At 38.2% G+C, this 21,281-nt stretch overlaps 3 protein-coding genes across 3 annotated transcripts in view; all 3 read right to left on the bottom strand.

The window, feature by feature from the left end:
• Positions 1 to 3,045, bottom strand: part of LOC107733758 (tubby-related protein 4-like) — a 4,099-nt gene extending 1,054 nt beyond the window's left edge. The window contains exons 1-2 of the mRNA XM_016545535.1: positions 2,506 to 3,045; positions 1,870 to 2,160 (exon numbers count right to left, since the gene is read on the bottom strand). Coding sequence (XP_016401021.1) covers positions 2,044 to 2,160; positions 2,506 to 2,982 — 594 coding nt within the window. The 5' untranslated portion in view covers positions 2,983 to 3,045 and the 3' untranslated portion in view covers positions 1,870 to 2,043. The remainder of the gene's footprint in view (positions 1 to 1,869; positions 2,161 to 2,505) is intronic.
• A 729-nt stretch (positions 3,046 to 3,774) lies between these two features.
• On the bottom strand, positions 3,775 to 14,943 carry LOC107734174 (tubby-related protein 4-like). The gene is made up of 14 exons (XM_016546053.1): positions 14,791 to 14,943; positions 13,720 to 13,848; positions 12,854 to 13,015; positions 12,521 to 12,701; positions 11,295 to 11,402; positions 10,755 to 10,900; positions 9,785 to 10,009; positions 9,476 to 9,710; positions 9,194 to 9,356; positions 8,850 to 8,991; positions 8,501 to 8,594; positions 8,250 to 8,393; positions 4,663 to 8,141; positions 3,775 to 4,310 (listed from the first exon to the last, which is right to left on the bottom strand). The coding sequence occupies exons 1-14, from the start codon at positions 14,941 to 14,943 to the stop codon at positions 4,194 to 4,196; spliced, it is 5,478 nt and encodes a 1,825-aa protein (XP_016401539.1). The 3' UTR covers positions 3,775 to 4,193.
• Positions 14,944 to 18,586: 3,643 nt separating this feature from the next.
• Positions 18,587 to 19,933, bottom strand: LOC107733765 (MYC target 1). Its single transcript, XM_016545550.1, has 2 exons — positions 19,854 to 19,933; positions 18,587 to 19,302 (listed from the first exon to the last, which is right to left on the bottom strand). The coding sequence occupies exons 1-2, from the start codon at positions 19,924 to 19,926 to the stop codon at positions 18,785 to 18,787; spliced, it is 591 nt and encodes a 196-aa protein (XP_016401036.1). The 5' UTR covers positions 19,927 to 19,933; the 3' UTR covers positions 18,587 to 18,784.
• Between the last annotated feature and the right edge of the window lie 1,348 nt (positions 19,934 to 21,281).

Here is a 21,281-nt window from a genome sequence, read left to right as displayed (position 1 = left end):
AATTGAATTACAAATTAAATCCAGAAAAAAAAGATTGTGAGTCGGTTTGATTAACAGGCTCATTGATACGTACTGTGTGAACGAACCGATTCGCTAACATGAATCAAACTCAAGATTCCGACATAGACTACGGAAGCACAATGCTAACATACGTGCGCCATCTCGAGGTCAGTGTAGTAACCAAATAGTTGCATTGCTTTTCAAATCTGTGATTTTCTCAGTGGTTGTGTTGACTTTGCTTTTATAGGTGGAGATCCCAAGACACTAAAGGAGAAAAAAAACACATAAAAAAATAACAAACACCCAGTAATCTTTGAATTGGTTGGTAGCTAATCAAAGCTGAGGCAGGTGTGAATTAAATACTAATATGTCCAAAAACAATCCATCAATGTGAATACCTTCATAATGACAATAATCGACACAAATGTCATCAATCTAGTTTGATTTTATTTAGTGACTTTAAGCCTACTCTGCACACACATTCTAATGCTTTTCCTTGACACCCTTGAATTACATTTTGTAAATGTACATTAGAATAATTAAGCAATAAAGCACAGTTAAAGCCTCACATTCCACATATTTTAATCTGGACCTGAATATCCCAGTATAAAGTGGCTAGAAATAACTGCAACTGCAAATCATCAAAGCATACGACATCAAGAATAATCAAGAAGTGCTTAAAACATCAACCATATCAACACTACCCCACTCTGAACCACTGTATGGCTTACAGCAAAAATGTGATAAAAACTGATGAAATTACTGGAAAACATCAGAAACTGAGCAACAACAAGCAAATCAATTAGCTGATTTGCCATAAGAACTGTTAAATATTAATGCAGAATATTAATACATAAATATTTGAAACCAATTATTAAATATAATAAAAGATGTCCCTTTACATAAATCAAAATTGGGTTGACTATTTAAACTTAGGAATGAGAAAAACTCCTACATATCAACTTTCGATTTCATTTAGATTCCATTCATTGCATAATATACAGTGTGTTAAGTTTGATTCATATAGTGGTATTAGACATTTTTGGCTAAATGAATGCATACTATATAGTTCGTGCTAAAGTGTCATGGACAATATGAATACATCTAACTACAGCACTTTTCTGTCATGTCACTTCCATGACAATGACAATATAATATATATTTGAAAGTAATTAAAAATGTTCAAACTTTGATTTCTGTTACTGTTAACATTAAAAAGCAAATATTCATTCAAAAAGGACATTACTGAGATACTGCAATAACAGTGTGCAAATGATGCAATATAACATAAGACATTTTGTGAAGAAAAAGTTCAATTTAAAGTTTAAATTGATTTTCAAACCTTAAAAATGCATTCATTATAGTGGCACAATTGGGAAAATATGATAATAACTTGAATATATTACCTCTGTTTCACTTCATGGAAGTGAGTCGTGGGATGAGAACATTCAAACATTAGTTTTTTCCTCCCTAGATTTTCATTGGTTGCTGACCACAAACAATTGTCAAAATCTGTCACTTTACAATGTTTTTACATAGGAAATCTAAATTTGGCACATAAATCTCAGGTACAAACACAAAAGGAGATGGGGAAATCAAGGGAAAAAGGAAACAAAGCCCACAGTCTAACATCCATCACAGATTTTAGTAATTATCTATATATTTAAATCACACCATTATATACTAATGAAATACATGGAAAAAATCAATAAAAGTGAATTAAATAAAATAATTTTCCATCAATACACAAATATTAACTCTTCTTCAGATGTGTACCACCTTTCAGGTGGAACCTTAAATCGGCTTGAACCTCTGTTAACAAAAAGGTACTAAAAGGTACTGTTAACACTAAATCTATTGTTGGACCACCTGTCTACGTCTTGTGTACGCGTTGCCTGAGAGTGACCAGATCTCTCAGCTACTAACCGACATTGCACAGACGTCATGGCAGCAGAGAATGTAATTTTTCTCACAATCTGCAATTAACAATAAACTCTTTTTCAGTCCATCTGTACTCGAGGACAAGATTGCTGGAGAGGTTTTCTATTTAAGTCTCTGAGTTACATTGGCCAAGGCCACAGCAAATGCCTGTACTGCTGAGAATGGATACTGAAAATCCAGGATATATGCATTGCCATCGATTCTGCCAAACTGCATTACCTGTAATAGAGAATTATGGGTTAGATGCAGGGTAGATGTTTATTACTCAAAGCCAGTGATTCTTAATTTTGTATGTCTCCCTAATTTGACACAAAACAGTTCAGTTCATAGAGCTCTCTCCTAACAAGCTGATGATCTGAATCAGATGTGTTAAATAAGGGAGACATGCAAAATGTGCAGAGCAGGGGGTCCACAGGACCAGGATTGAGAACCACTGCTCAAAGCTACTGATTATGTACGCCGCATATTTGTTAAAGGTGTAATTTCTTTGCCCCTAGTGTCACAAAATGGAACTGCACAAATATTGTTTTCAAACTGGTTTCTCAAATAAATAAAATCACGTACCTGGCGTCCATCAAGCTCAATCTGAAAGTTTTTGGCTGACTCCTGTGTCACCCGTCCTCCAAAGTCAAGCTGGTAAACCTGGGTGGCTTCGTTCCACAATGGCTGCTTGTTGGCCATGACATAGACAAAGCCTTGGCTGCCAAGACTACGATCCTCTCTCTCGTTAGCTTTACGGCACTTGATTTCCTCAAGTTCGTTTGCTGTACGAAGATTGCGTTTGCTCTTCCATCCTTTCTTGCTGCTCTGGCTTTGGTTCATCAACTCGTCACCACTGATGAAGAGCTCAGGCTCACTCTCAGAGCTGTCCTGGAACTCATTGGAGGTCCTACTCAGTTTCTTGGCCTTGTTCAACGGCTCTTTCTGCCCTTTAGGTTTCTTCTTTTCCCTGCTGCCAAGTCTTGGGCTGGAGATCAGGGAATTGAAGTCAGAGAGTGTGCGACTCTCTTTTTTGGATTTCCCTTCAGAGACTCCAGACATATTTGCCTCTTCTGCCCTACTGTCAAGCCTCTTACGTCCCTTCTTGCTGAACCTCTCTGCTCCTTGTGGACTCTCATTGAGAGAGGACTGATCCTGAAAGCTCTCTCCAGATTCTGCGACCACCTCAGAAGTACTCTGATGGTTCAAGAGCTCAATGGGTGGAGGAGGAGGAGGGAGAGGAGGTGGAGGAGGAGGTGGTGATTTATATAGTGATATAAGAAATTTTTGGCTAAATGAATGCATACTATAGTTCGTGCTAAAGTGTCATGGACGATATGAGTACATTTTCAGGTACATCTAACTACAGCACTTTTCTGTCATGTCACTTACATGACAATATAATTAAAAATTGTTCAAACTTTTCTGTTACTGTTAACATTAAAAAGCAAATATTCATTCAAAAAGGACATTACTGAGATACTGCAATAACACAGTGTGCAAATGATGCAATATAACATAAGACATTTTGTGAAAAAAAAGTTAAATTTAAAGTTAAATTGATTTTTAAACCATAAAAATGCATTCATTATAATGGCACAATTGGGAAAATATGATTATAACTTGAATATACTATCTCTGTTTCACTTCATGGAAGTGAGTCACGGGATGAGAACATTCAAACATAACTTGTTTTTTCCTCTCTAGATTTTCATTGGTTACTGACCACAGACAATAGTCAAAATCTGTCACTTTACAATGATTATACATAGGAAATCCAAATTTGGCACATAAATCTCTGGTACAAACATAAAAGGAGGTGGGGTATTCAGAGGGGGAAAAAAAGAAACAAAGCCCACAGTCTAAGATTCACCTTTAGTAATTATCTTTATATTTAAATCACACCATTATATGCTAATGAAATACATGGAAAAAAATCAATGAAAGTGAATTAATAAATAAAACAATATTCCATCAATACACAAATATTAACTTTTTTCAGATGTATACCAACCACCTTTTAGGTGGAACCTTAAATCAGCTTGTACCTTTGTTAACAAAAAGGTACTTTAAAGCACTACATCTATTTTCGGACCACCTGTCTACGTCTTGTGTACGCTCTGCCTGAGAGTGACCAGATCTCTCGCCTACTAACCGGCATTGTACAGACGTTATGGCAGCAGAGAATGTAATATTTCTCACAATCTGCAATTAACAATAAACTCTTTTTTCAGTCCATCTGTTCTCAAGGACAAGATTGCTGGAGAGGTTTTTTATTTAAGTCTCTGAGTTACATTGGCCAAGGCCACAGCAAATGCCTGTACTGCTGAGAATGGATACTGAAAATCCAGGATATATGCATTGCCATCGATTCTGCCAAACTGCATTACCTGTAATAGAGAATTATGGGGTTAGATGCAGGGTAATGGTTGCAGGGTAGATGTTTATTACTCAAAGCCAGTGGTTTTCTATGTCTCCCTTAACTGACACGCACAGTTCAAATCATGGAGCTCTCTCCTAATGAGCTGGTGATCTGAATCAGATGTGTGAAATAAGGGAGACATGCAAAATGTGCAGAGCAGGGGGTCCACAGGACCAGGATTGAGAACCACTGCTCAAAGCTACTGATTATGTACGCCGCATATTTGTTAAAGGTGTAATTTCTTTGCCCCTAGTGTCACAAAATGGAACTGCACAAATATTGTTTTCAAACTGGTTTCTCAAATAAATAAAATCACGTACCTGGCGTCCATCAAGCTCAATCTGAAAGTTTTTGGCTGACTCCTGTGTCACCCGTCCTCCAAAGTCAAGCTGGTAAACCTGGGTGGCTTCATTCCACAATGGCTGCTTGTTGGCCATGACATAGACAAAGCCTTGGCTGCCAAGACTACGATCCTCTCTCTCGTTAGCTTTACGACACTTGATTTCCTCAAGTTCGTTTGCTGTACGCAGATTGCGTTTGCTCTTCCATCCTTTCTTGCTGCTCTGGCTTTGGTTCATCAACTCGTCACCACTGATGAAGAGCTCAGGCTCACTCTCAGAGCTGTCCTGGAACTCATTGGAGGTCCTACTCAGTTTCTTGGCCTTGTTCAACGGCTCTTTCTGCCCTTTAGGTTTCTTCTTTTCCCTGCTGCCAAGTCTTGGGCTGGAGATCAGGGAATTGAAGTCAGAGAGTGTGCGATTCTCTTTTTTGGATTTCCCTTCAGAAACTCCAGACATATTGGCCTCTTCTGCCCTGCTGTCAAGCCTCTTACGTGTCTTCTTGCTGAACCTCTCTGCTCCTTGTGGACTCTCATTGAGAGAGGACTGATCCTGAAAGCTCTCCCCAGATTCCGCAACCACCTCAGAGGTGCTCTGATGGTTCAAGAGCTCGACGGGTGGAGGAGGAGGAGGAGGCGAAGGTGGTGGGGGAGGGGGAGGTGGTGGTGGAGGAGGAGAGAGAACTGGCTTCTCCAGGGTCTGAAGGGTCTTACTGGGCAGCGTGGCAGAATGGTCTGGCATGGGAGGACAAGTGCTATATGTGCTCCAAGGATGCAAGCTCATTGGATGCAGCTGAAGGTTGCTGCAGGAGCTAGTCCCTGGGTACATGGGAGGCAGAGTGCAACAACCTAGATTGGTCAAATTTGTGGGATAGCCTGGGGGTAAGACTAAAGCTGGGTCTGGTTGGCTAAAAGGGCTAGATGTTACCATGTCATTGGGGCCACATGATTGTGCAGGACTCTGCAAAGGCTGTAGTTGAGGTCCACCATGCCCTACAACTGATGGGAAGGGTGAAAGGGATAACTGATAGGCTGAAGGGAGGGTCATAGAATTGGGACTGGGGGGAGGCTTTGTTGAAAGGACAAAAGGTAGTCGGGTCAGGTCTAAATGCTGTGGTTGGCTAAGTAAAAATGGGGGTGGCTTATGAGGTGGTCCTGGAGGTCCAGGCAATAAATTTTGCTCTTGAGGTATCCAGAGTTGTTCTGCTGCAGGTGAGTCCCATTGGTAAGGTGGGGGCCGTTTGACTGTAAAATTGACATCCCCAAGCGTTAAATGCCGTACTGATTTTTCAAGATGGCACTGCTGACTTAGTGTCTCATCTTCTGTAAAGGCAGAGTTGACATAGACAGTTCTGTCTCTACTGTTGTCAATGGGACTCAGGAGGTTATAGGAGGACTGGGAGGCTAATGGCGAGTCACTTTTGGAGTGCACAATTATCGTGCTGTGTTGGGCCCCTTTGCCAGGTGGGAAGTCTTGCCTCACCACAGTTCCTCCAGCAATTCCGCTGCTGTTTGTGCCACCACCAGTGACACTTACACTAGTGCTGCTGCTATTACTGCTACACTGAGTGCATGTATACAAAGCTGTGGGTATCCTTGGCTGATAGGAGAGCGTGAGGGAACCGTTCATTTTGGATTTAGTCGGTAGAGTCCTCACTGTTTCCACCATTTGAGAAACCTTCAGGGTCTGTTCCCTGCGATCTCGACACAAAGTGGCATGAATCAAATTGCTGTCAATCCTTTGTGTAGAACTTCTGATTGTGTTCATTTGGTTAGATGTGTCAGGATAAGGTGGTGGGTCTCCGCTTGGTATGGAATATCTAGGCACTGAGAGGCGACTAAGAGTTGCTGAGCTGTACGGCAACTGGATCTTCTTGTTCTCAGATGAAGTTACTTTCAATGTGGCGGAGCTGCCCATTCCTTGCATCCCGTAGGCATTTTGGTTCCTTAAATGGCGTCTCCTTGGGCGACATACCTCTTCGACATTTCCGCTACTGTCAAAAGTAGTGATTCTTTCATAGCCTAGTGGAGTTGGGTATTGAAGGCTAATTGGGTGAAGAGAGAATTCGTCCTTAGTTAAACATGGATCAATTGACAGTGTAGTGCCATTCTCATTGCTAACAAGAAGACCAGGAGGGGCCGTAGTTGGTGCGGCAGCTGCAGCAGATACCACTGTACCTGGGTAAGGTGGTGGAGGGTTTACTTTACGCATCTGTACCTCAAGGGTGTCAGTTTCAATGAAAGACTGTGGTCGTGAGGGAATCTTAAGAGGGAGGACTTGTTCTCCTCTGTCTGGTGGCTGGTCTGGATGAGAAATTTGAGGCATCAGCTGTAATTGATGCAGGGTTAGAGTAGCATACCCTGAAGGTGGATGTTGGAGGGACATTTGCATTTTAAGCTGGTGCTGCATTTGTTGATGCTGTCTTTGCATTTGTTGATGTTGCAGCTGTATTTGTTGATGCTGCTGTTGAAGTTGTTGCTGCTGCTGCCTCATTTCCTGTATTTGCTGTCGAATTTGTTGCTGCTGTTGTTGCATTTGTTGCTGCTGCTGCTGCATTTGCTCATGCTGAATCTGCAACTGGTGCTGCTGCTGTTGGAATTGTTGTTGATGAATTTGTTGTTGATGCTGCTGCACTTGCTGTTGAATCTGTTGCTGCTGCTGTTGCAGTTGCTGCTGTTGCATTTGCTGCTGATGCATTGCCTGTTGATGTTGTTGCAACTGCTGTTGATGCTGCTGTTGCAGTTGTTGATGCTGCTGTTGCAGTTGTTGTTGATGCTGCTGTTGCAGTTGTTGTTGATGCTGCTGTTGTAGTTGTTGATGCTGCTGTTGCAGTTGCTGTTGATGCTGCTGTGTTTGCAGTTGCTGCTGATGCTGCTGTGTTTGCAGTTGCTGCTGATGCTGCTGTGTTTGCAGTTGCTGCTGATGTTGCATGTGTTGCTGCTGCAGCGACTGTTGATGCAGTTGCTGTGACTGATGTTGCAATTTCAGATGCTGCTGCTGTGGTTGTAATTGCTGTTGATGTTTTGATTGTTGGTGGTCTTGTTGCTGCTGTTGTTGCTGACGTTGTTGGTGGGGTTGTTGTGGCAGATGATGTGGAGGAGGAGGAAGAGTTCCACTTAGGATGTTACTCATTTCCAGTCCTCTGAAAATCACCTGTCCAGGGTTGGAATATCTGGTTGGCACAGTGTACTGTGCTGTCACAGTGTCCTGACTATGCTCAGATACTGTTGCATTAGCTGCTGCTGCTGTTGCTGCTGCGGCTGCAGCTGCCGCTGCTGCAGTGGCGGTGGCGGTGGGATTGGTAAGGACATCAAGCTGAATATTTTGGTTGGCTAGGAGAGACTGGACTAGACCTATACTCTGTGTAGGTGACATGGCTTGAGCAGGGCTGTGAATTGGGGCGATGGGGATATTAACTGTGCAAGGAGGATTGTCGGCTGACACTCCCGAGGGTCCCATAACTAGAAATAAGCAAGGACATTTTGAGATTGATTTCTTAAATTTCTTTACTTGTTGTAGTTAAGCTATACAGCGAAAAAAATGAACAAAAATGTTCTACTGATTCTTACCAGGTAAATCATCTTCATCTTCACTGAACACGTTGGGATTGAAGATTGGCAGACTCATGAAATCCAGGGAAATTTTACGCACCTCAGGCAAATAGATGGTCATCTGACGAGGTTGCAGGTGCAGCAAACTAGTTTTATAAATAACTGGAACACCATGCAACATTTGTCAAAAATATTTTTAAAACATTAAAATTATTATTTAAAATAACTATGTGAAACTGTTCACTTGAATACAAAACCTGACAACATACCTGCTCCTAAGTTAGCTGGCAAAAATGAGGCAAGGCCTACAATCTTAAACTTTGTTCCCCAAATGTTAGAGGTGACCTGGGCCAAGTAATTATGCTGCAAAGCAAATTAAGTGATAGCTATAGAAAATAATCAAGGTCAGAGTCGGTTTACTGTCATTTCTCTTCAGCAAAGCAGGAGATTAAAGAAAATGAGGTGTCTGCTGAGGTCATGCTGCAGTAAATGTGACAAATGCTTTACTCAGTATCGAGTAGACAGAGGCAATAAATACAAACACTTACCCTATCAATTCTAGGCAAGATTAATATAAAATTACTGCCAAAATAAGCTTGCAAATAAAATGTTAAGTACCTCACTAAAGCCATCAACTAGAAATTCTCTTCGAGTAAGACTCGGAGACCGAACTGGAGGCTTCTTTGGTAATCTAGGAGACCTAGACATTTCTTGAGATGTTTGGGCAAGTTTGGGAGACTTTCTTGATTCCATATTAATTCTAGAGAACAAAACAAATATGAAACAAAAGACAATTAAATTAAACATTCTTTTATTTGCTATCAAGTTAAAAGTTGTTGATTTGTAATTTTATTTTTTTCCGAAATTTACTGTATTGTATTTTGTCAAGGTTGTGATGGAACAAACATTTATTTAAAGTTTCTGGCACCCTAATATTGTGTGAATTTTATATTCAACAGTACCTTATATGTTTAGAGTACCTAGGAAGCTTAGGAGACCTGTTTCCTCTAGAAAGTTTGGGCGATTTTCGCCCAACCCACTCATCGCTCAACTCAATATCGCTTGAGTCTGAGCAGTTGCAGCTGTCAGTCATGTAGGAGATCATGCCATTTACACAGACCTCATCTGAAAGACAAGATTAGATCAAATTAAAGACCAGTCTTCAAGGCAAAAAAGACAATGCATTTACACATTAAGCTTGAGCTTAAAGTACACATGATAAGCAACAGTGCATATAGCAGTACCTGCTTTAACATCCATTTTTGGGTCCATAATGACAAACTCCGGTCGCAGTTTGCTGATGCGACGACCCTTGAGAATAGGCACCAAACCTCCCAGGTGTTCCAGATAGAGGGTATAACAGGGGCCTCCTGCTTCTGGGTTCTCCTCTGAACGTTTCATAGTGCAGTGCAGGCGTTCATTCCCTGCTGTCGGATAGCTCACAAAGTCTCGGATGTTATTCGGATCTGGGATGGGTGGCTGGTGAGATGAAAAAGAATATGCATTTAGTTCACATTATCATACATCAAAAACTTCACTTGCTTCTTTTGTACCTTGATAGTTGGAATGAAAGCAGTGGTAACATAGGAACAGAGGAGTGAAGGCATGTTCAGTTTTCCCACATCTCTCTCCTCTTTAAGAGCACTGGCAATGCCTTGCTGACATAGAAGCTGCAGGCTGGCCACACGATGCTCTACACGCACTACGTACAGGGCTGGTCCACAGGCCAGAAAAAGCCGTGAGTCCCGGTGACCCCAGCAAATCGTGGTGATGGGCCTCTAAACCAAAAGATATTTAGATTATATATAGTTTATTTATAATTGAATGTGCGCTGTAGTTTATATCATTAAACATTTCTTATTATTATCAATGTTGAAAACAACTGTTGCTGCTCAATATTTTAGTGGAAACCATAATAAACTGTGGAAACCATTTCATAGTTTGGGGTAAATAGAAGAAATTAATACTTTTATTCAGCACGTATGTAGGGGCAAGACCCTTTTGGGGTAGGGGTGTGTTTGTTTTGGTGATTTAAAATATCAACATTGGCTACCAGAAATCACTTACTCTGCCTTTAAATCATTCAAAAGTGATACTAAGACATTTATAATGTTGCAAAAAAATTATATTTCAAATAAATACTGTTCTTTTGAACCTTCTATTCATCAGAGAATCCTGAAAAAATGTATCACAGTTTCCACAAAAATATTAAGCAGCAAAAACATTGTTAATAATAAGAACCATTATTAATAATTCAGCACCTATTCAGCATTTTAGAATGATTTCTGAAGGATCACGTAACACTTAAGACTGGAGTATTTTAAAATATATTCAAATAGTTCAAACCAGTTCCTTTAAATTGTAAGTAGTTGTAGTTTTTTTACTGTATTTTTTTATTCAAATGCAACCTTGATAAGCATAAGAGACTTCTTTCAAAAACATAAAAAAGGTTAATTATTCCAAACTTTTGACCGGTAGTGTATATATGCTCAAACTGTTAAATGATGACTGGTTACAGCTCACTTGGGCTGGAGTTTCTAAAGTGTATATATGTTCCCCTTGGACATTGTAGAACTTGACAAGGGCATTCCTCATTAAAGAGGTACAGGTTGAGTCCATCCCGGCCACTGCCAGCAGGTCTCCCTGAGAGCACCACTGTACCTCCACATCTGAAAAAAAAGTCTGTCCAGTCAGATTACAGCATGTTGTGTGGCTCTGTCACAGAGGATCAACACTGATTTTGGGTTATTTTTACTGAATTACTTTGTAGGCTTAACTAGAAGTTCCTAAACCAAGAAAAATAGCCATATTTTAAAATGATGATTTATGCAAGTAGAACAAGTTTTTTATTATTATAATTTTGTTATTGTTTTAAATATTGTAATTTTTATACATAATATATGTCCCACTTGCCAGACTTCCTACTGTAAAATGTAATCATCAGCATGCCGCAGATGCATATTATGATAAAAATAACTTGAATATTCTGTTAATAATAATCCAATGACAGTAATAAAACACGCACTTGGTAATTTACTTATTGCAAAAACAATACTGTTTTACCTTTCAGTCCTGAGCGTATAATGTTAGGTGAAAGGTCGTCGTAGTTGTTCATCAAACTAATGTCTCCCGATATGAAGCTGACTGTGAGCAGCGGTTTGAGATTTTGCACTTGAAAGGAAACAAAGTTTTATAAATGTTAATAACATTTAGAAAGTCAAATACACATCACTGCCTTGCAATCATCCAATAAAAATGTATAACATTTTGTATATGTAAAAAAAAAAGATTCAAAATAGGGTTTTATGGTCCTTTAGAAAACACTCTGGGAAAACACTTTGAGGCTTCACTTTTCTTTCATTAATGGATGATGCTTACAATGCACTGATGTTAAAAATCTATCATGTAATGTCAAAATGTTTGTTGAAAAATGGCTACAAAGAACCATGGAAGAAACTTTATAAGTCTATTTAGTACACTAACGTTAAGCCGTATGTACTAGATAACAAATCTTTTTATTTAGTTGCAAAATGTAACTATTACTAGCTTTTTATTTAAAATTGGATATAAAAGTATGTCCAACTTTGGCCCTGTCCACACGAACGTGGTTATTTTTAAAACCGCAGCTTTTTCTACGCGGTTTGGCCGTTCGTCCACACGCAAATGCAGCACCAGTTCACTGAAACTGAACATTTTTGAAAACGCCTGCCAGGGTGAAGATTTTCAAAAACTTTGGTTGCAGTGTTATCGCGTAGACAGCGAAACCGGAGTTTTTGGCTTGTGACGTCGGTGCCTGCGCTGTTATCTCCACCTACTGGAGACTTTTTCAGGCTTCTGATTGGCCAACATGGCTTTACGGTTGAGATTATATCGCCACCTGTTGGTTTGGCATACTCTTGACAGTGATTCATAGCATGCGTTTGCGTTTTCATGTGGACGGAGTTTTTTTTTAAAACGGAAGAAGGAAAAACTCTGTTTATAAAAATACCCGTGTACGTGTGGACATGGCCTTTATCTGTATACATACAGAATACTCACTTAGGGCAATATACTGTATACTATATACTGCAGTATATAGCATATCTCAACTCCCTGATTGTTTGTATCATTGTAAAATGTCAATTATATTATCGCCCAGCCCTAATCTGCTAAATGTGACTATAAGGCAAGAATATATTAAGATATTATCAACATCGTGATTTTCTGTAGAGCTGCTTTGAAACAATGTGTATTGTGAAAAGTGCTAAACAAATAAATTTGACTTGACATTATTTAAGAGTATAACGTACCTTGAGCTGGATTGGGGTCATCAGAATCTGTATCGCTCTCAGTGCTGTCCTCCACCAGGAAGTTCGGGCAGTTCCAGGACATGCTGATTATGCCGTCTGACTCATGCAGAAGAACGTGGGCAAGCATACGGCCGTGGCAGTCCATCACTATGACTTGCCCGTCTGCTGTTCCAAAAAGCACCTAGGGAGATTAAATGAATGCAAACACCAAATTAGGAAAACTCAGGCACTGGTCCAAGGGCAGCGGTCCAAGTAATTTCATCATTTGCAAACAACCTGTTGACAACAAATGCATTTTCCCCTCAATTCGATGAGGCCACAGCAGAGAGTTACCTGCTGGTCATCAGGGGTCCAGATTCCACAGGTGATCTGGCTCTCCAAATTAATTTCAGACGACCAGTGTCTCTGACCGCTCACTGAACCCACCAGGACAAAACCATCCCTGTAGGCGATTAAGGCCTGTGTACCATCATGTGACCAGGTGAAGTCACTCACCTAGATGACAAACCACATTAAGCAGTTCATGTTAGAATAATAGCTGCTTTTACTCATCCTGATTCTGTTAGAAAACGGCCAGATGTGGAAAGTTTCATTAAAAGACACATTATCTTTTCTGATACTGATTTTGAAATATATTAATAAATGTACTTATTTACTACATTTTGTTTTCTGTTTTATAACTATGAGTAATTTTGAACAGATAATCCCCACTGATGAATGACATGAGAAAATGGCATGGGAAAAGGAAATAATTGAATCATTATATCATACTTTATTTACATTGTCTTACTTTAACTCTATAAAACTTACCGTGTAATTTTTTGATATACACATTTCTAAGGCCTCTAAATGATAAACATGTTCAAAACGAGTATGAGCTCCATATTGTCATATCATACTATATGAGCTATTAAATCCTAATGTATCAAATATGATATTCAACAAAAAACAGAAACTTTTTTTAAAAGATTTTTTCAATATTTTGTTTAAAAGTTCAATAAACTGTTCCATTTTTTTTTTTTATTAAATTTTTCTGACTATTATTTCATATTTCAGGCTTTACACGGTTAATGGCCTGTTTGTGTGTGTAAGATAATGCATCAATCAAAAGATATTAGTAAGTTTAACAATCTTGACATGTAATGAAAATACACTGACATTCAGCACAGATGAAAAATAAGCATGAAATACTAACATACCTGGGCACCTCTGTCATTCACCAGCTCTACAGACCATCTTCCTTCATATTGGATCCACACAAATATCCCTCCCTCCATGTCACACGTTGCAAGCTTCTGAAACGGTTCATTCCACCTAACAAGGACAACCTGTACAAGAACAGCACCGTGGGAATGAAGTTCTAGCTGAATTTTGCAAGAGCACACTATTCATGCATAGGATGGCAAATTGACAAATACACATTCTTTTGATGTACTGTATGTAATTAAGTAATTCTTTCTGAAGAAAAAAAATTTAAATGTCAGAATTTTGATGGTAAAGACTAAAAATACTACGGTAAATTCCCTTACTATATGGTGAAAAGCTGTAATAGTTCTAATGGGACATTTCATTGAATTTTACAGTAAAATATACTGTTTTTGGAAGTCATCTTATAATTTACAGTGATAAACAATAAACTGACATTCCCAGAAATCTCTGTGTGACACAGACAATTCTTCTGTGCTCACATCTGATATTTTTTTATTAAAATAACAGTTTCCTTCTTCGTTTTTTCTTATCAGTTATGTAAATTAGGGTTTTATCCTATATCTTACATTGTTAAATGAATGTTTATTGCATTATTTTAATGATTAAGTGTTTTGTATTTGTGTGTATAGCACTGTAAACCTATTAGTTATATATATATTTATATATTAGTATATAAATAGTTATATATTAGTATATACCTCAGCTTGTGGAAAAGCTAACTTTGACTCATAATGTGGCTTCCTCATTACCGCCAGTTTTTAATTTATAATTTACTAATTCTAATTATAAAGATAAAAAGTCTGATTTTAGTAGTTTGGTATATTAACATTATTTCAGTTAATGAAATATATATTTTTAACTGTAAATTGAAGTTCAATCTCTAAAACCTAAAATTATGCTACCATGTTTTTATGCTAAATTTCTGGCAACCACAGCTTCTTTTTTTTCCGTAAATTTTTTACAGTGTACTATTAATTTCCTTAGGTGTAAAGTGGAAAACATTACTTAATGCAACTAGCAATTCAACTATTTAAACCATAAGAGAAGAGGCAAACTCCCACCTCACTGTTATGACCCCGTAAATTGAAGTTGATTCTTTGTGGGGTATTTCTGTCCCTTCTACAGTGACTAGATGTGAACGTCACACCCACAACACCCCTGGCGTTCCCAGTGGCCAGCCAGCCCTCCTCATAGTAGCGCCTCCTGCTGGACATTATTGGTCCGAATTCCGTCTTTGAAGGAGTGCTCCATTTTGCTTGCTTATTCAAATAAATTGCAGTACAACCTGAGAATTTCTTAACTGCAAATGTGTCTTAAGAAAAAGTGTGAGTAATATCAGGCCATTATAGTCTGAGACTATTGCACATCATGAGCAATGCAGTCTGTTCTATTTCTGTTCAACAAAATAATGTGAATTACGTCTAAATCAAAAGTCAAGGCCTAGTGCAGTTTATACTCGTTATACAAAACCAGCTTTCAGTCTTCGGTAGTCCAGGATTTCTATGCAAAGAGAAACACACACACACACAAATGTATATATTTATATGAGAAAAAGCCATATATATAATTTGCAGATTGAAAAGCAAGAACAAGCCACATATGATGATGAGACAAGCTCTGCATGCAGAATCATTTAAAGACATTTCATTTCTCTGTCTGCACACACACTTGAGTTGACATTGGTCCCCCGTTACGTCACAGGACGTTTAAAGCCCCTACAATTCGTGCTTTATACTCAGAATAACGCAACAGAAATTATGCGTCGAAGCATCTTTACAAAAAAAGCATGCATTCGTGCAAAAAAAAAATTTTTTTGAGAAAAATCTGCACAACTAAGGATGAGGAAGCTCGCAGGAGTCATGGCAACAGGGATGTGATGATGGCTGAATTTTAATGACACCCAGCCTAAGACTTCATGACTGCATTTATTCTCATTTCCAATAGAAATATTAAGTTTTCCATGCGTTTCTCTTAGGCTTAAAAATATATATGAAATTTCGTTTAAAACATAATCTCACTGTTAAACTACAATACAATCGAAAATAAAAATAACCTTATAGGGCTACCGAATCATAACAAGCTTAGTTTCACACATATGCTTATGTAAGAATAGTGGCAGGTAATTAAGGAAATTAAGCTGGATGCAGTTTACAATAAATCCATCAATGGTTGCCACCTACACTCGTGATATAATTACACAACCATCCAGTATACAACATTGACTATTCCTGTGACATTCCAAAGAAATCAAATGAGAACAATGTGAGCCAACAAGAAAATAATTATTTCGAGTAACAGAATAAAAATTCTGCATTCGTTTCTATCAGCAAACTCACCTCTATCAACTCGCTCTATTTTAATGACACCCAGCCTAAGACTTCATGACTGCATTTATTCTCATTTCCAATAGAAATATTAAGTTTTCCATGCGTTTCTCTTAGGCTTAAAAATATATATGAAATTTCGTTTAAAACATAATCTCACTGTTAAACTACAATACAATCGAAAATAAAAATAACCTTATAGGGCTACCGAATCATAACAAGCTTAGTTTCACACATATGCTTATGTAAGAATAGTGGCAGGTAATTAAGGAAATTAAGCTGGATGCAGTTTACAATAAATCCATCAATGGTTGCCACCTACACTCGTGATATAATTACACAACCATCCAGTATACAACATTGACTATTCCTGTGACATTCCAAAGAAATCAAATGAGAACAATGTGAGCCAACAAGAAAATAATTATTTCGAGTAATAAAATAAAAATTCTGCATTCGTGTCTATCAGCAAACTCACCTCTATCAACTCGCTCTCAATGCGTCTAAATGGTTGCCAGATGCTCATGGGAGATTTTACTCCACAGAGCGTTGAAGTCATGCAGTGGGATGCTGTGCATTGGCGCAAAATAAACCCCGAATGAGGGATTTTTCGGCGTGCGAAGGCAACCCGCGCTCTGACGGAACGGTGCTGTGGATCACATGACTGCCAACCCCATCCAGATAGTATACAACAAATGCAGTGTACAGGCCATAGTACAGGCAAGCTGGACTGATATAAATCACCAGTCTCCATTCTTATTTTGACATACGAATTAAAAGGCAAAAAAATGTGAATAATGCAAAGCTTCACTGAGAGAAGAAAGCACAAATTTCAAAGACTGTACTATTAAAGCACGCTACTTGAACTATATAGGCTACGATTCAAAATGCTGTCTCTCATCTCAGTCCCTGCCAGTATATATTTGCCAGTATTTTCTCATCCATTTTCTACAAAAAAAAAAAAAACATTAAAAAAATTATTTAATACATTGCTATGGACCCTGTTCATTGTTCAGTGGTGGTCATATCTGCAGGGTGCATCGTTTTACACAAAAAGGTGGCGACAGGTGTTGTAAAATGATTATTCACTCAAACCACTCGTTAAAACACCGACTCGTTCACTCGTTTCGAAAAATCTAGATTTTTTTCCAACAATTTCCTAAAATGCTGGACATCATTTTTTTATTAAGGCGTTGTGTAAAAGCACAAAAACGATAGCTTAAATAATAACAGATTTTTGTTATTAATGTTCAGTTGATTCACGAGCGGGATGTTCACTTCAGGCTCAAAACCTCAAAACACCGATTCGTTCAATAAAATGGGCGTATCGGTTCAGTAGTCCAGCCAATAAAATGCCCCTCATCACAGCCTTCTCCATGGCTATTGGCTCGTACTATAATTAGTATTTGAAGGCACGAATTCAGTCACGTACTTCAAGGGAGCGACATTAGTAAGTGAGCAAATTCAGTGTGCAAAAGAACGATTCGACCATCTCGGAGACAAGTGTCCTACAAATAAATACAAGACTGTGTGTTTAAAGGTTCTTTAAGTGATTTATAAAATGTCCCTACAACAGAAAACAATGAAATAGGTGTTCAGACTTTTGTTAGCGACATTGTAAACAGCACACAAAGTGTTAAGGGATCGCCCCGCATTATTTAGGGTAATTATTTATTTATTTAGTTAATCAGAAAACCTAGCAATGCCCTCGGTCTATAAATAATTGTAATTAATTATTTAATCAGGATTGCTGATACCTGGCTGGTTTTTATACCCACCCTTTCCAAAGTGCAGATTTACCTCAGAGCTCACGGTGAGTCTGACCTAAGAGATTTTTGTTAACACTACAAAAGGATAGTTTTTTTGTTTTTAAACTCATCTGTTGTGCTTCTTAGTTTTTTCTGTGTTACAGTTTCTGTACTGTTGTAAATGTTGTTTTCTGTTAGTGAAAAGGAGTTTTACCAGCACTTAAGCGCTTTTTCCAGACAGACTGCAGAAAGACTCTGGAGAGATAGTTTACTTTCATCTCAAGAAAGGCAAAGAGAACAATACCATACTGAACAGATTCCCAGGAGGTCTTCTGCTGTATTTTTTAGCTGTTCCTAGTGTGTATGGTTTACTTTAGTTAATACATAAAAGGCATACAATATTCTTTCACTTACTATGAAATTACCATGATTTTTTTAAACATGTATTGTGGAGTACCATGTACATACCATGATATATGAATAATGCAATCATTCAGTGATCTGTTTCAAAGTACATAATTTTAGGCACACATGTGCCACTTTGACCAAGACTGTTGAATACTTTGTGACAATCGTTGCAATGATGCAATAGTCACATATACCATTTTCAGGATTTGGATAAAAGCGTCTGCTAAATGCATAAATGTAAATGTACATTATTAAAATCAAATGTTGCATCTGTTAATATACTTTATTGAACCTGAGCTGACATGAACTATCAATGAACAGTTGTAATTAATAATTACTAATAAATGTATTGCTCATTGTTTGTTAATGTGAGTTAATGCATTAACTAATAGCACCTTATTGTAAAGTGTTACCCATGAAAGAAATGCAAATGAGTGTCAGTACAGGATAAATCAGATCCCTGTCAAATCAGAGCAAGGCTTTCAGTTATTTTTCTCCTTTTTGTCATGTTTAATCTGTGTTTTGGGATTTATATACAATCCTTTGCAAGTCCTTTATCTCTTAGCACAGTGCAATCAGGTACAAGCCTCTTGAAAGATGTGGATGACACTGTCATATGCAGGTGGTGGAGTCTGTCTGGGTAGAAAACCTCTTAGACTGCCCTTCCCTAGCCAGAAGGACTCTGCTGGTTCTGCACTAAATGGATCTGCGATGTTAGGAAGTAATGCAGTTTGGTTTTCATCCTCTGTTTCATCACCAGTCTTGTTAGACCTTTTAGGTGGCGGCCGAAACGTGGAGTTCTGAAAGCTGGGGCTTCTACCCAGCAGCTCATTGGGGTCTACGGAAGTCTGTCTGTGAAGGTTTAAAACCGCTCTTCCCACATATTCAGTGTTCTTGTTGAAGCCGTGACTCTTGTAGTGTCTGAGGTGGCAGTGCTGGTTATGTGAGCCCTTAGATTCTGACGACTGGTTTTGACATCCGGTGATCCTGACCGAAGCTCTCCGTCTTGACATCCATGTAAGGAGGAGGAAAATCAAGATCCCGATGAGCAGACCAATTAATATCGACAACCAGAACGCCAGGATGAGCTCCTCTGGATGGAAAGGTTATTGAATTTTGAGTATATAATATCAATATTATACATTAAATTCAATATTAAATACATTTTGAATAATGTTTACTTAAAGTTATATGTATACAGACACACACTGGGGGGAAAAAGATTTTTCAAAGTTGTAAATAAAACATTATTGGAGAACGTTTTACATAAAAATATTTCCGTCTTTCTACTTACAAATGTCATGTTTAATTCATTGTGTTACTTGCCATTTCTTTGTAATTAACTGTGAAATTGACCAGCAATTTCTGAGAGAATATTGTTTCTATACCAATTTTTATTATTATTTTTATATTTATTTATTGCAAGCACGCAACACATTAACAATGCTGTTTAATAATAATAAATAAATACATAAATAAAAATAGAAAATTATTGTTTAAGAGTTACATTTCTACAAATCATTCTGAAATTGAATTGAATCATCATATGTTTATATTTGCACAGAGGTTATATAGGTATAAAAGTGAAATTTACACTGAGCCAACTCAAGCAAGACAGTAAAACAAATGCACAGCAATTCTTACCAAAATCAATAGGTTTAAGTATTTCCCAAATCGTATTCGTTTCATTTGAAGCCATAATAGTTCGCAGAAGCATGTGAACATGCAGCCAAACTCTCACTCCAAGCCCACAGGAACTATTCACTGTATTTCTCAGGGAATATGGCACTTTTTTTGTTTGCATGAAGGGAAACTTTGTCGTCATTCTTCCTGCCTCTTTACTCGTATAATTAGCAAGCGCTAGGCTTATCTGTTCAGGACAGAAATCCAGAGGAACAGGGCTGTTTCCTCTTGCATCATTTCCTTCGCTTCAACGGACACAATACAATGGCTTCTTCACCCCATTATATTATAATAGACCAACTTACACCATTTTTTTTAGACCTTTCCGCACTTTAAATGTTCTTCTGTAGATTTGTTTTGAGATTGAGTGAAGATAAAAACAAATACTTATGTAGATAAAAACGGAACAATACATTTCTGAAGTTTCGATTTGACACAGTTCCCAAAAGAAAACTCCTAGGCGATAAGTTCTTAGTTGTCAGAGGAGATTTCCTTACTGCCCTAGTATCTGTACCTTCTGGCATATCACTGTATGTTTCATGAACAGAGAACCAAATCATAATATTCTTACAGATACCCACTTTAAAGTAATATAACTAAATGCCTAAAAATGCACGTCTTCTCAGAAGAAACAGGGAGAGGGTATGCATTGTCCGAATTCAACAGAATTCCCAGTCACTGATACCTCCTGGTGTACTGGTTCTTGCAAATATTTGAGGGAAGGACAATTTTATCCTAAAACAATAGGAGGACATCCATGCTCTGAGTTAATTACAAAAACAGGAATGGCCAGTAGATGTCATTATTGAACCATGCAGCCCGTGATGTAGATACTGGGTGGTAATGTGTTCTCTTTCATTGAGTTGCCCTGTGTACAGTAAACGCCCCTTTATTGTTCCCTTTATCACCGATAGGTGGCGGTAAAAGTCACATGAAGTAACACGGCCTTGCAACATTGTTTAAAGGTTTCCATAGCAACCCGTCTAACAGAGTTTCACCATCGTCACATGAGATCTCACAAGAGCGCTGCGGGAAAGGAAGCGTCATCTGCTCACGGTAATACACGCGCTACAGAGTAACAACTGTACAAACAAAAAAATATAGTGTCTGATAAATCAGGGCTGGCTTTCTTGGAAATTTTCCGGTGTAATCTGTTTGCATGCTTTTGACTGCAGATATGTATCTTGCTGCTGAGTTTCTTTTACGTGCATAAAGTTGGCTGATTAATATACATGCAAATATATTTTGAAGCAATGCACAATGAAGATGAAATGTTATCCCTGGTGGGCAAGGACTTCTTTAATTATGGATAAGCTCTTATAACTCAAGTTCTTTTCCATATAATAGTAATCAGTCAGTAAGTCCATAGATTATAATTATTATACCTGG

Source organism: Sinocyclocheilus rhinocerous, unplaced genomic scaffold (genome assembly GCF_001515625.1).
Source record: "Sinocyclocheilus rhinocerous isolate Xijiao unplaced genomic scaffold, SAMN03320098_v1.1 scaffold853, whole genome shotgun sequence".
Lineage (NCBI taxonomy): Eukaryota > Metazoa > Chordata > Actinopteri > Cypriniformes > Cyprinidae > Sinocyclocheilus > Sinocyclocheilus rhinocerous.
The sequence above is the reverse complement of the archived record's forward strand: the minus strand, read 5'-3'. Positions and strand labels throughout refer to the sequence as shown.

What these genes read in the sequence shown, in the direction of transcription:
- LOC107734174 (XM_016546053.1), bottom strand. Translation starts at nt 14,943, where the DNA reads ATGTCCAGCAGGAGGCGCTACTATGAGGAGGGCTGGCTGGCCACTGGG. An exon ending in TATACGCTCAGGACTGAAAG is followed by an intron (nt 10,901 to 11,294) that starts GTAAAACAGTAT and finishes CTTTTTTTTCAG; the next exon opens with ATGTGGAGGTACAGTGGTGC. An exon ending in TAGTTGATGGCTTTAGTGAG is followed by an intron (nt 8,595 to 8,849) that starts GTACTTAACATT and finishes TTTGCTTTGCAG; the next exon opens with CATAATTACTTGGCCCAGGT.
- LOC107733765 (XM_016545550.1), bottom strand. Translation starts at nt 19,926, where the DNA reads ATGCTTCTGCGAACTATTATGGCTTCAAATGAAACGAATACGATTTGG. An exon ending in ACTTAAACCTATTGATTTTG is followed by an intron (nt 19,303 to 19,853) that starts GTAAGAATTGCT and finishes CTTTCCATCCAG; the next exon opens with AGGAGCTCATCCTGGCGTTC.